A 15,392-nucleotide genomic window follows, 5' to 3' on the forward strand; every position below is an offset into this window, starting at 1 on the left:
AAAGCATTATTGTGATTGATGTGTAATTAGTAAATGCCAGTAGCAGAACAAAGACGTGTTTATCTAATAGAGAATGAGTTAAACGCAAACGTGTGTGAATTCTCCCGCTTTAAGACAAACAATAATAAGAGAGTTTGATGACGTCAGGAAAGAGCGTGGGATCATCGCAGACTGTGGACAACAGAGCGTGGGATCATCAAAAGAGAACACACAGGCTAACTGGTACAACCAAATATTTCCTTCCCCTCTCTGGAAGAAGACGTTTAAGTTTAACCCTTAAACACACCTAGTGTTTTTGGGCTTTTTTTTAATTTTGAGAATATGTTATCCTTTTTTCATGCATATTGTTACAAAAATAATACTCTCTGAGTGTTCTCAATTTTTTTTCATGTATTTTTTTTTTTTTTAGTCTATTGTATCCAACGTCAACTAAAATACTCACACTAACACACCTACGGACAAAAATGTGCTCATAGAAACCCGTTCAGATCACTATATTCGATGCATCATGACAAATAACGTGACAATTTAAGGGTTAAAAACTTGTTTGATGTTTGATATGATGAGGAATGATGTAAGTTTAAAAAAAAAATTATAATAATTTGAATTTATTTTTCTAAATAATTTTATGGCTTTATTTTTTAGGAGCACATTTTGGTACTGTGGGTGTTTTAACATGAATATTTTATGAAATATGACATATGGAAAAAAAACATGCTTTTAAACATTCTGCTAATCTTTCATATATATATATACGAGGCTGCAATAATCATACCAAAAATAATCCAGTTTGTATATATTGAATGAAGTATATTGAAAATAATTCATTTATTGTGTTTTTTAGATCCATAAAATGACGGTGCATCATGACCAAAACTTGCCAATTTAAGGAGTTAAAATTAAAAAAAATGTATGGAAAAGACTGATGTTGGTTTAAAACAATAATTAATTAAAATAAATAATAAAAACACAAGAGCCAGGATACGAGTATGATGTCATCACAGTTCAATGATTGATTATAAACTGAAGAGGGCTGGAAAAGCTTTAAAGTTTTGGCTAATGTTTTGCTAACACAAATGTACGACATTATTCGGGTCATTTATTAGCAGAAATTTTACATTTTATATTATCAATTTGAAAAAAATCATACCTGGTGACACAGTTTTGATGCGGATAGGATGGGGACAGGAGTTGAGGACGCCACGCACGTCTCCTAATGTCATCCCTAACACAGGTGTCCCACCTATTTCGAGGATGATATCACCCACTACGAGTCCGCCCCCCGGTGCCGACGTAACAAAGGGACACTCTCCATAATCCGCTCCGCCGCCAACGGCGAGCCCGAGCTCCCCCGACGAGCCGAGCAAAGGCACGAAGCTGTCCTGGACCCTGGAACGCCAGTGCAGCTTCTTCACCGCTGTCTTAGACATGGCAAATGAGCTGGAGGGGAGAAAAAAAAAAAAAGGAAAATGAGATTAGAGGGTTGAGCAGAAGGCGTGAGACGGTAAAAAAAAAAAAAAAAAAAAAGTAGCTAGGGAGAGACCATGTGACTTCTGGTTTTTTGCTATTTAACCTTTGCCAGCTGTCAAGGTCTGAGGTCTAGGGGAGTTGGTGTGGTGTTTCACACCAGAATACGTGAAACCCATGAATAATTCCGGCTCTGTGGGTTGTCTCTGAGACCAGACGAGTTTGATGATGCAGGAATAACACAACATGCTCTGTTTTATGCAAACATACTACATCATAGTACAAGAACGTCCAGTCCAACTGAACACACACAGGCACACTCCCGCATGCTCTGTGCGGTTGCTGCAGGCTGACGTTATGTTTTCATGTAAACACACACACACACAGACACACACACACACACAAGGAGGAGCGAGTGCACATTCCACCACATCGTGAGTCACATGGGAAAAAAAGTCTGTTTGGCGTTCGATAAACGCACGGGTCAATGGATGCACACTCGTTCTGACAGGCCAAGTGAGAACCTGGCCACAGATAAACACACGCTCACTTCTGTATCTGCAGAGACGCATTGGCGCGTTCACACCAAATATAGATTTTCATAGATTTTCCTGGACATTGAATAATTATCCTGTACACTCAGTACAAGTACAAGTGTAACATGCAGTTGTTCATTCAAACTAATAACTGCCATTTAAAACAGGATAAACTTATTGATTTGATTGTGAAACTCATTCTTTATGCATTTAGAGACATCGAGTTTGGTTTATACTGAACTAAATATACGTCCAAAGGACCCTAAACAAAGTTTGTGATTTCTCTCAATTGGTTTTTTTTTTTCTTCATGACCTGCAGGTAATATTTTTAGTTTGAGTTGAATATGAACTGCACAGTCAGAGCACATGTCAAGTCCCGTAACTCTCTTTTGACATGCTGGCCAAGACGCACCATTTGACATTGTGGGTATCGTTTACGTCCTGGGTGGGTTTCGTCCACAAATCAGCAGTTGCTGATAGTTAAAGTTTTAGTTTAGTTTTGTGTTGTCAAAATTGCAAAGAGTAGCTCTATTTAAGCTGGGGACAGCCCTATGTTCTGAAATCCCAATGTTCCAAAATCCTTGGAGCTCCACAGCGGGTTACACCGAGCACCACGAGCCCGCCGCCCAGGAGCCCCAGAGCTGATACAACAAGCACCAAGCGGACCACCTCTGGAGATCTACTTGAATACTTTTTCACCTTTTTACACATTTTTTACACTATTGACATTGATATTAACTGTTTTACAATATTTTCATTATTCTATTTTCTTAATTTTCACAAAACTCCATGCCCCTCTGGAGCTCCACAGGAGGGACACTGACCACCACCCACCCGCCGCCCTGGAGCCCCAGAGCGGGGACAACTACCACCATATACACCACCCCACACCCTGGAGCTCCACAGCGGGAACAACAACCACCACCAACCCACCACCCTGGAGCCCCAGAGCATTGGTGGTGGCTAGCTAGTTAGCTTTGCTGGTGGCTAGCTAGCCAGTTTAAATTGGGCGATAACTGGCATGGTTCAATTGAAATTTATTCGTCTTGTTCAATAACTAAAATGTTAAGAAACTCATTTGGATCAAGGCAAAGAATTAAGGTTGGGTCAAGTGCAATATTATTGTTTACATCAACATAAAATAATCAAGTCAAATATTTTCAGATTAAATTTGAGCAAGGTCATACTCTTTTCAGTGAATATTGTATTCCCTGTGAACAGACTCTTTTCTATTGTCTTCTTTTTAGACACAGTGTGACTTCGGTGAACAGAAGGGTGGAGAAGCCTGGAGGTAAAAAAAAAAAAAAAAAAAGCATCTCTGAAAATAAAAGCATGTTTCCTCGCGGTGAGCAGCTGTGCGTGTCTGAGCTGTGGACGGAGCTGACACATCTGAGACGGCCGTGACGTGACAGCTGCTGTGATATCCGGAGAGAGGTGGTCAGTGTTCCGCTGACATCCTCACAACGCCATCGTCACTTTGACACACACAGTGACAACAGAGACACACAGTGACAAACGGTCACCAGAGAGCACCTTATGGGGGAAACTAGCTCAAATTTTAGATAATAAACTGACCAACTGTCTTACAATGCCCTCACACAAGTCAAATGTGAAATGTGGCTCCGTGGATCAAAGCCCTTGCATACATTACATAAAAAGGCTAATTGTGCTAACACACAAAACCCAATTATTTGTATTTAATTAAACTAGTGCTGGGCACGTTAGCGATATAGATTTGTTAACAGCGTGTTTCCTTGATGACTGATCGGAAAAAGACGTCACGGTGACGTCATGTTTGCGTGACTCCGGATTGTAAAAATGAGTCTCTAACGCTAAACTTTAAAAACAGAGGCACACATACGCAGTACACAGGTACGCTGGTTATTTGTAGTGCTGCTCTTTTCCTTAAATAGAGAGACTGTAGGCGCGCTAAAGGAGCTAATGCAGCTAACGGAGCTATCTGGTAAACGGTGCCTGGACTCTGGTGCCACGGCACGTAAACATGACGTCACGCGCTCCTTTTTCCGATCTGTTGTCATGGAAGCGTGTCATGCGTTAACGTGCGTTAACCTAGTGCCCAGCACTAAACTAGCCTACGCTGTCGGGGGCCGACAGCAAGGGGTATATCCGAGAACTTGTCCAATCCTCAACTTTCCAATATACGCACTCGCCACTAACTGTTTTAATGAATTATTAGGGCTGTCAAAAGATTACAATTTTTAATCAGATTAATCACAGGGTAGCTGTGGATTAATCACGATTAATTACCATTCGTAAATATGCCAAAAAAATTCAAGTTTTCTCTTTATATTGTTGTAGGAACAGAGAGATAAATAAAGTATGTGAAAATATAAATGTAAAGAACAATAAAATACTGTAAATAACTTGTAAAAACATATACAAACTTAGTAAAAAATAAACATTACATTGTAAAAAAAAAACACATTTTAAGACAACATAAATAAATAGAAAAAATAAAATGCTGTAAATAACTTTAAAAAACAAAACTACACATTGCACTGTAAATAACTCACATTATAAACAAAATATAAAGTATAGAAGTTAAATAGTTTTCTTACTAAACCCACAGCAGGAAATTCCTCATCAGCACTTTGAAGCACTACTTCTACTAGTTAGCGTTAGCATTAGCGTTAGCTAGCATTCTGACGCTAATGTTAGCTGCTGTCTGTGTCCCCGTTAGTTAGACAGTGACTGTTAATGTTATGATTATATCATTATCTGCGCCAGCAGCGTCACTTACAACTGTGTGTCTTTCTTTCTTTTTTCTTCATCCTCTTTTTTTCTTCCTCTTCTAACTTCCTGATTGATAACTCCTCTTCATTTTCCTTCAGCTTCACACAGGTTAACGTGAGGAGACGTGGGGCCTCTTTAGGGAGGTTTACTACTGAGATGTCATTGCAAATCAACCCTTGTTGTTTAAGGGAGACGGTGATGCAGCTGCTCACTGATGCATTTAGGCTCCGAGTGTCGGGAACCCTCATATCGGCTCAGGGCCCCAAGCAGTTGCCCGCCGCCTTGCCTGTTCATAAACTGCACGTCTACTCGTAGCGCGATGAAAGTGAGAAAATGCGTTAACGCGTTAAAAAATTAACACGTTAATATCATCCTGCGTTAACGCGTTAATTTTGACAGCCCTATTAATTATTAATAAATTCTACGAAATAACTGTTAAATATTATGATATAATGCTGACTACACTTTATACATGTTCAAAGTATCCATATAAACTATTATACCTTGTTAAATATTATGAATATTAAAATGCTAACCACACCTGCCATATCTTCAAAGTGTCCAAATGTCATGAAAAAGCATACACTATGTTTATTAAACTTCATGAAAAAGCTACACTATGTTCAAACTTTCCATTCAATGCATAAATAAAGAAATGGAGACTTAACTATTTTTTATATGATAATTAATAAATGTATATTATAATGTAATAAATATTATAAATAAGTGCTAAATAAACCCATGATATCCTCAATGTGTCCAAATGAGCTCAATAATAAAGAAAAAATGCCTTAACTATTTTTTTCTGTGTTCACTAATAAGTTAACCAGTTAACTTATTATGTAACTAAGTTAACTGGTTAACCGGTTAACTGGTTAACCGGTTTACCAATAAACATACTTATTGGTTGTATATTCAACACTAGACAATAAACCCTCCTGAATGTCACACACTGGACCTTTAAAGTTCTCCTCCTTGCATTAGAATCAAGAGTATTAATCATCAGACAGTGTCAGGCGGTGACACTTGGGGCGGGACGACGTCAATTGTTCCAAAAATAACTCTATTTATGTTAATGAAAAAAATGCCTCACACTTGATTTATAACATCAGTTTTTATTTTCTATTTGAAGAGTTTAGGTATTCAATCACTAATTTGCGGTGTTCTTCAATACATCATGTCTATATTTTCTCATTTATGGTCCGAGAGTTAGAGTGGAATAGATTAATGTCTCGCAAACTTTATATAAATATGGGGACCCACTTTTTTAAATATGACAAACTGTCACGACGCCCACTTCAGCATATAAATCTTTACAAGAGCAAAATCTGTTTCTAACTTAAACATTTTTAACTGTGTTTACAAGCATTTCTGCAGCTGCTGATGCTATCTTTAACAGCCGAACCACTCATTTCCAAGTGACATACAGTATGTTCTGATCAATGAATCACAATATTAACATAAATCTTAAGTAAAATACTTATTTGGCCACCAAAACGAATTATGTCCAGAATTATGTGTCTAGGAACGACTCAAGTAGACAATCAGACATGTGGTAAACGACTATTGGTAATGCATTGTAAGGAACGTAAAGGCTAACATAATACAAAACAGCTAGCTATGCTAATGCTAATAAAAAATGAAAACATTTGCGTTGTGCCTAATGAGATTGCACAGTGTTTGTATTACGTTAGCCCTACGCTAATGCTAACGTAGCCTCGCTAGCTTACTTTCGGAAACAGGTTCGCCGAGTTGGCCGCAAAGTAGTAGCGTGGTGAATGGACACCTCGTCGTGTCAGTATAACATCATGTTCTGCAGGTGAACTGTGTAAAAATGTCTCACCCCCCGTGAGGGAAGCCTCTTCACTGCCACCTCCACGCTCCAGACAGCGCAGCTGCTGCTGATGAGCTGCTGCCTGCCTGGTGTAGCGTGATTAATAAATCAGGGAAAATTTAAATCCTCCAAAAAATTTGAAAATCTAGGATGCACACCATGGGGCCATGCTCAACCCATATCCAAAGTCTTAGGGCGATCTTCACTAACGGTCAGTGAGATATGCCTGTCACAGACACACAGACAGACACACAGACGCAACTTTCTTTATAGATATATGTACATAGGTGTATCCAGCGACCATCTCTCCACTGTTCTAATGGTACATTGTGTTTGCTAATAGCGGTAGAAGGCTATTGGATGATTAGAAAACCCTTGAAAACCCTTGTGCAATGATGTTAGCACAGCTGAAAACAGTTTTGCTGGTTCTTTGACGAAAGCAGTTTGAAGGGCAAAATGATTTGGAATAAAAATCATTATTTCTAATCTTGTCAATGACTTGACAATTGATTTTTATTCAATTCATTTGTTTTTTATGAATAAAAGTGTGAATTTTATTGGAAAACACAAAACAAATTGTATAGGTGACCCCAAACTTTTGATCAGTACACTCTTAGAAATAAAAGTGCTAAGTAGAACCATTTAAGGTTCTTTGGCTTGTCCTCATAGGAGAACATTTTTTGGCTCCAGGTAGAACCTTTTTTATAAAGGTTCCACCAAGAACCATTTAAAAACACTTTATTCAGGAAAGGGGTTTTAAAGGGTTCTCTGGATCAAAAGGATTCTACTGGAAGCATTAGTGTTACCAAGAACCCTTGAAGCAAATGGTTACAGGTAGAACCTCGGCCTTTGTAGAATGACCGTTTTGGAACCCTTATTTGGAAGAGTGTAGTGTTTGCAAACATATGTTACTCACGGCAAACAGTGACCTGCCTGTCCTCACACTCTCAGTAACAAATATGGTCTCTTCTACCAGTGGGCGACGTCACAGTGGGTTGACATGACAGTGACGTGTTCCCTATGAAGGTTGTTGCTCGTTTTTTGCCAAAAACGTCAAACTGTTCCCTTTCACTTACTTAGGAACACCAGCGCTGACACAAACCAGCAGATATTTGCACCACGTCACTTCACCTGCATGCTGCCCTGTTACTGTAAGTGACTGTGTGTGTGTGTGTGACGACGACACACAAACCCTCAGCTGGTGTGTGGAAATAACACGCCCGTAGAGGCTTTTCTCAGTGAAAACACAGCCCCAGCGGTGGCAAGCTGGACCTTTTCACCCTGCAGACCTAATGAGACTGCTTTACAGAGTGTGAGAAGGACAGGACATGAATAATCCTCTCCACTTGATTGGTCATTCGACTGGCAGATCTGACAGAGATCCTCTACTTCCCTCCTCTCTCTTGCTGCCACAGTAAAACGAGAGAGTCTCTGCTGAGGGCTTTTTTTTCATGCACAGACATGGGCAGAATGGGGAGGAGGAACGCCTGGAGTGAATAGATTAAAAGATAAATAGGGAGAGGGCAACATTTATCAATGAAATACAGATGGATTGCACACATTTAGGGGGACACAGATAGAGATGCATCACAGTCTGTGTTTGGCAGAGGAATCTCTCGTTTGACCTTGCAGCTCAGGTGACACACGAGTCAGAGCCTGAGAAGCGAGCTTGAGTCGGTTGCCAAAACACTGGGAATCCAAAAAAACACCACATTGTGCATCCGCAGCCGCTGGTTCAAAGCCAGCGTTCGTCACTGCGACACTGTGTTTACAACGTTTATCGCGGAATTATGCTTACTGTTCCATCCCCTGCTAAACAGCGCCTCCAGTCACTCTCTCTCTTCCTCTGTCACTCTCTCACCCCACTGTGAAACCTTCTGCGGCAGCGTTTGTCGACCTGCTTCCACCAAAGCCAGCCGTCCACCCACACAGAGAACAGCAACGCGACATGCGTTAAGTGTGTCGTGAGACGGGAATTAGAAGAAAAACATAAACTTTTTTTTTTTTTTCCTCCCCATCTAATCATAAAAACCATGTTTCCCTCGTGCATCAATCTGCAATCGTAATACTATAAGCTGTTAGTCTCTTCATGCTTTATCTAAAGATTTCGCAGGCAGTCGTGATTAAAGTGCTAAAAATAAAACAACTGATAGTCTGAGGGTATTATCCTTTCCTGTTGAGCCCACACACTCTCAGTGCTGTATCTATTATACGCAACGGAGGCTGAGTGTGTTGTGCACAAGTGGTAACTGTTGTCTTGACCCCGTGCGTCTGACTGGGCTTTAATGAGCACCAGCATGTCAAGTCCACTGAAGCCTGGACTCGTCCGGCAACACACAGACACACACAGACACACACAGACACACACAGACACACCCTGACTCTACTGCTGCTGCTGCTGCTGCTGGTGTGGATGTTTCCAACTGGCCTTGCACACTCATTTTACACTGTAAAAAAGAAAAAGTTGAGAAAACTCGACATTTATTACTGCACAACTTACTGCAATCCATTTTTGAGTTTACAGCCCAAAAAAAGATCTCGAGTTTTAAAAAAAGGTTTTATTTAATTGAGATAAGTTAACTGTTTGAAAACATTGTTTTGAGTTGGGCTGGATCTTTCATTGGGCTGTAAACTCAAAAATTGATTGCAGTAAGTTGCCTTGAAACTCAACTTTTTCTTTTTACAGTCGACCGTGGCCGTTAAAAACAGAGCACAGGGTTGACTCTAAGGCTAGAAAGGAAAGTTATATCCTCAGTTTTATTATAATTACATATGTAGTATACAATTTCATGCATCCTATACCTCTTCTTCTTTTCCCTTAGCTTATAAAAGTGTCATATGTAACTTTTAAATATTAGCAAATTGCCACATGAGTTCACACGATGCTGTGTTTCTCAGTGTGGACATGTTTAGATTTTGTGCTGCCCATGCAGTGACATTCCCACACTGCACACAGGAAGTGATTTGTTTTATGCTGACACGGATGGAGGTCGCAGCAACATTGCGGTGCAGCTACAAACAGGTCGTTGGACTGAAAACACACAAAGATGCTTCCACCAAAAAAAAAAAGTGATTGAGCAGTTTGAGTGCTATTCTCTTACAATGTGTGTTTGTGCTGTGAATTGAGTTGTAATTTTCCTATAAAACTTTTCCAAGAGAAAGACATAAGCTGACATAAGTTCTCACATTTAAACAACGCTGTCTATGACGATGCTCGGTCAATTGTAAGGCCATTGTAAGCAACAGTGGAGGTTGCAGAAGGTCTCGTTTTTTAAAGGACTCATATTATACTCTATTTCTCCAAGTTAAACTAGTTCCCTGGTGTCCTAATGAAGATGCTTTGGTCAAAATACCACAAGGATGAAGCACCACAGCAGTTCAATCACTCTGCCAAAACAGCCCTGTTCAGAACACTCTGTTTTAGTAGTAAAACAAAACTTAAGGGACAGGAAATGACATCAGCCACAGAGGCTACTGGGAGCTAACAGCAGTTAGCATTTGGAAAAGTGATCATTTGCAGGCTCTAGCAGGCACATTGCTGTTATATATAACATGTATCCACTGGACAGATAAATCCTCTGAGGCTGGAAGTTTGTGTAGAACTCTGTGCTGCACTGTGGAGCCAAGAATAGAACTTTTCGCAGACTTCCGGTTTTCGGATGCCGTTGCCCTCGCCAGCACTTTCGCATGTTTTACGGACAAAGCTGAGCTCCACGAGACAACAATTCCAGCAATTTAGCACATTGTGACGTCCCAATGAGCGCGGAAGTCAACATCTCCTGTACTTAGACTGAGGAGGACCACAAAAACATGACTGAGTCCTCTTTTTTCACACGTTGGCGACTGGTAGGACCTCCAGAGTCCCAAATATAAGTATTAAAATGATTAAATAAGTTGATTTTGCATAATATGGGACCTTGAATAATCTAACATAAGGCGCCTGTAACTGTCCGCAAAAGTCACTCCAGACACTCTGACCTTCTGCCAATTCCCTGGTCAAATTTCCAGATAATATCCACGTGAACCAATGTAAGAATATAGCAGAATATAAGTGGGCAAGAGGAGGATTGTACTGTCTCCTACGAGCTCAAGCCAGGCGCCACCGTGTCCTGGGTGTTCTGGACATTCTCCTCTCGTTGTGAAAGTGTCTGCCCCAGACAATATCCCGCCGTGTTCATCACGTATGGACGACAAACAGAAAACGTCCAGGCCGTAATGTTCTTCATACATTTTCCAGAGTTAATGTCTGAAAACGACTCCAGCGGCAACCAAGGCTCACAGTATAGGGTACGATATGTAAACGTGTTCCTGTTACGCTGCACAATTCAATTTCATCTGAAATGACAGTGCTGGATGAAAAGACGTCAAAATATTAACGTCAATCTGTCAGGTAGGTATTGAGGCATGATGGAATCAGTCAGGGAATCGTGAAAGACATTAGAAATCATCCACTGCAACTATGTGTGTAAATACAGGTAATTTCATGGCTCGTGACTAAATCACTCCAGAAAAACAACCGTATCAAACAGCGAGGAAGACACATTATATCCTGATTCAAGGATATCTGACGCTATAAAAAGAGAAGCTCTGAGATTTCTGACCTTCAGGTCAGAAAAGAGCTGACCGATACACCGTATCTTGTTTCACTGACTTCCTCTCCACCAGTGACCTCCTCAGGGTTTCTACAGCTTGCAGCCGTGGTCCTCATGTGTAATTTCAAACCACAGCAATCTGTCGCTGGTAAAACACACACACACACACACACACACACACACACACACACACACACACGCACATTCTTGTACTTGCTGCATACTGAGGACTGGGTTGCCGACAAAGTGAGGACCAGCATTTCCACTTTATAAATCAACACAATTACAAATATCTACTTCATGAATGACATCTATATAGATCTACTGGTTGCAGTACCATAAAATGTCTGCAGGTGGAGCCCCAGAGCAAAAAGCGCTGGAAAACTTTTTCGATGTTTTTTTTTTTTTTTTTTTTGGTCCAAAATTTTACAAAAACGTCATGCTATACTATGTCGTCCAAAATTTGAAAAAAAAATTTGGCCAAAAAATTTTGGTCCAAAATTTGACAAAAACATCACACTATAATACTATGTCGTCCAAAATTTGAAAAAAAAATTTTGGTACAAAATTTGACAAAAACATCACACTATACTATGTCGTCCAAATTAAAAAAAAAAAAATTGTACACAACATTTTTGGTCCAAAATTTGACAAAAACATCACACTATACTATGTCGTCCAAATAATAAAAAAATAATAATTTTACACAAAATTTTTGGTCCAAAATTTGACAAAAACATCACACTGTAATACTATGTCGTCCAAAATTAGAAAAAAAATTTGGCCAACAATTTTTGGTCCAAAATTTGACAAAAACATCACACTATACTATGTCGTCCAAATTAAAAAAAAAAAATTGTACACAAAATTTTTGGTCCAAAATTTGACAAAAACATCACACTATACTATGTCGTCCAAATAAAAAAAATAATAATTTTACACAAAATTTTTGGTCCAAAATTTGACAAAAACATCACACTGTAATACTATGTCGTCCAAAATTAGAAAAAAAATTTGGCCAACAATTTTTGGTCCAAAATTTGACAAAAACATCACACTATACTATGTCGTCCAAATTTAAAAAAAAAAAAATTTACACAACATTTCGGGTCCAAAATTTGACAAAAACTTCATACTATAATACTATGTCGTCCAAAATTTTACCCAAAATGTTTGGTCCAAAATGTAATTTTTTTTTATTTTTTTTATTTTTTTACATATTGAGTATAGCATGTTATAGCAACCAAAGGAAGTGATTTCAATGAAAACAAAGTGAGTACCGGCCAAAATGTCCTCACTCCGTAAAAATGACCTCACTTTGTTGGTTGAAAACCCTCACTGGTCCTCAGTATGCCACAAGTACAAGAACACACACACACACACGTCCTCTTGAAGCTATTCTTAGTGCTTTCTTCCTTTTTGCTCATTGTTTAATCAGAAAGCATAAATCATATGCTGGAGGTTATTATGCCTCAGAGTATAGTACAAACAGCTGTGGCTTTTCACTCGAAATGGCATGAACACGTGTTTGTAATAACTTCAGGGTGACTATTTCAATCTCGACTCGGGACCGGGAATGAATATTTCATTATTCATGATTACAAAAACGTCAATTTGTTCGTGTGACAATTTGAAATTTATGTAAAAAAAAGATTGCTAGCAAACGTGGAAAATGTTTCATCAATGAGTGAATTCAAAAGAGGAAAATCTGTCAACTGCATCTGTTATCTACGGAAGAGTATTAGGGTCATTTAGGGACTTTTTTTTTCTCAGAATTACGACTTAATCTCAAAATTCTGACTTTAATCTCAGTTACTTTCTCTCAGAATAACACCTTTTAATCTCAGAATGACGACTTTAATCTCAGAATTCTGACTTTATTCTCAGAATTCATGCCATTTTATTTATTTATTTATTTTAAACATTTTAATCACACTGTGGCAGTAGCAGTGAGCATTTCGTGAGTGGACTGCATGTGTGTTTTGCAGAAGTGATCAAATTTCAGAGATTCCTTGAATGCATCTTGAAACTGCTCCTCTAATCTCAACACGCTGCACACCCTGCATTATTTTACTTGCTCTGGAGTTTAAAACATTAAAATATTCACAAATAATCTTGAATAATTGTGAATATAATATTAACAAACAACACATTTCTACACTGTACGAATACATCATGGTAAAGAGATGCTAATGACAACTGAGCAACTAAGACCTTCCTGGTGATTAGTCTAAAAAGGCTGGGACCATTTCTCTTCTCCTTGCATCTCATCGTCATAGTGAAAGCAATATATTTATTACAGGATAAATTAAGTGAGGAGTTATTTCAGGTTGCATCTCTGGGGTATTCATTTATTAAAGTTACACAGATAAGCTCAATAATTCAGAGTCAACGTTAAGCAACAAATCAAGGGCGAGAGGGAATAGCGGTTGACATTCGGCTGGAGAGCATCTTGAAAGACCTTGAGGAAAAAAAAAATGGTTCTAAGACAAACAGATCAATTAAGGCGAGTGAATAATTGAGTTTCTCTGTAGGAAAGTTACTCTTTGCAAAGGCAAAGGAAAACAACAACTAGTCCGGACAGATTTATGCAGCAGATTGTACTTTGCGGTTGCACACATTTCCATTTGAAATGGCACAATTTCAAACAAACATCAATCAGATAACGGCTGACTATGACTCTGCCCTTGTTGGACCTTGTTTTTCATCCTTGCATCAGTGACGTGACTGAGGAGAAAAGCAGCGACCGTCCACTTTTGGTGATTTCCCAGCCCCATGTTCCTGATGTCTATCGAGATGCCGTCCCTGATCCTCATCAAAGCCGTGTCTCAGCTGGTGGATCGCTCCCTGACATAATCGGCTTTGACCGAAGCGGCGTTTTTTATCGAACTTCTGCAAAAAGGAAACTTTTTAACGCAATTAGCAGCTGCCGCTTTGATCTGACTCTGCTGCTCTGCTTGGAAACGATGACGTATCTGAGCGAGCGGGATGTCTGTGTCCGCACGAGCAGCAGCACAGACGTTCTGTTGGTTTGATTCGCTGGAGCCAGACGCGTTCTGTTGTCCGCGTTCTGTTTTCAGCTCTAATGAAATCAGCCTGTTCAATAAACTCACCCAGAATGCACTCGTACAAAAATGATGCAATCGAATTTGGTGTGTACCGATATATACAGTTTATGTCACAGTGAACTGAGGTCAGCACCTAATAATCAATGAAATAATAGCTTTTCTGATTATCAGATTTATTGATCGAATGGTTTATCGAACCAAGGTTACACAACTCAATGATGATGTTTCTCACAAGCTGTAAACCTGTGTAGCTGTTTGGGACTATTAGCATTAATAAAAAAAAAACACTGACATGATGGGTGACAGTGGCTAGGTCGCCTGTTTGGATCCCTTTCTGTGTGGAGTTTGGGCTTAAGGCCACATTATACTTCTCCGACTGCGTAATGCGTTATCCGTCTGCGTCACCACGGAGACGCCTCGAGCCTTTATACTTCTGCGTCGTGGTGACGGACACGCACTGCAATTTCCCGCCCGATCAGTAGGGGTCGCTGCGCAAGGTTGTTGTGCTTCAGGCTACATTGAGCAATGGCGTCCGAGAAAGAAAGAGAGAGAAAGACTGTTGTTGTTGAAACAGTGGCCGTTTCTCACTTTTCTGTGTCACTGAACGCAGTTTTAAGATAATTTGAGGCGAGAAATTGGCCATTTAGAGTCTAAACATGTGCTGTGTGTGTTAAGATATGACGTATTTATAGTTTGGCAGCGACGTTATCGGCGGGGATCAGCTCCGCCCTCTGTGGACGCTCGGTGCTCACTGTGAGCCGGCACAGAGCAGCTTAGCTCGGCCTGTTCCTGAGGACCAATCGCAGCTCTTGCCGTCTCCGTTGTCCCTTGACGGAGTGACGGACACTTAAAAAATATTTTGTGCAGTCGGAGACGACGCAGAGCACTTTACACAGAAGTATAAATTGGGCTTAGGCTTCCACCCACAGTCCAAAAGCATGCAGATTAGGTTAAGTGGACGCTCTAAATTGACCGTTTATGTACAACGTATGGTTGTTTGTCTCTAAAGCCCAATTTATACTCCTGCGTAAAGTGCTCTAGTTTACGCAGAGCCCTCTACGTCGCTGGAGAGGCTGTCGGAGAGCCTCTGCGTCGTCTCCGGATGCACAAAATATTTTAGGTGTGTAAGTGTATGGAGACG

At 39.9% G+C, this 15,392-nt stretch overlaps 1 protein-coding gene across 1 annotated transcript in view; it reads right to left on the reverse strand.

Moving 5' to 3' along the window:
• magixb (MAGI family member, X-linked b) overlaps window positions 1-15,392 on the reverse strand; it is a gene marked incomplete at both ends in the record, with an annotated part of 59,037 nt that overhangs the window by 38,201 nt on the left and 5,444 nt on the right. Inside the window, one exon of the mRNA XM_083895554.1 lies at window positions 1,151-1,440. Coding sequence (XP_083751680.1) covers window positions 1,151-1,440 — 290 coding nt within the window. The remainder of the gene's footprint in view (window positions 1-1,150; window positions 1,441-15,392) is intronic.

The sequence above is a fragment of the Microchirus variegatus genome (genome assembly GCF_963457635.1).
Source record: "Microchirus variegatus genome assembly, chromosome: 9".
Classification (NCBI taxonomy): domain Eukaryota; kingdom Metazoa; phylum Chordata; class Actinopteri; order Pleuronectiformes; family Soleidae; genus Microchirus; species Microchirus variegatus.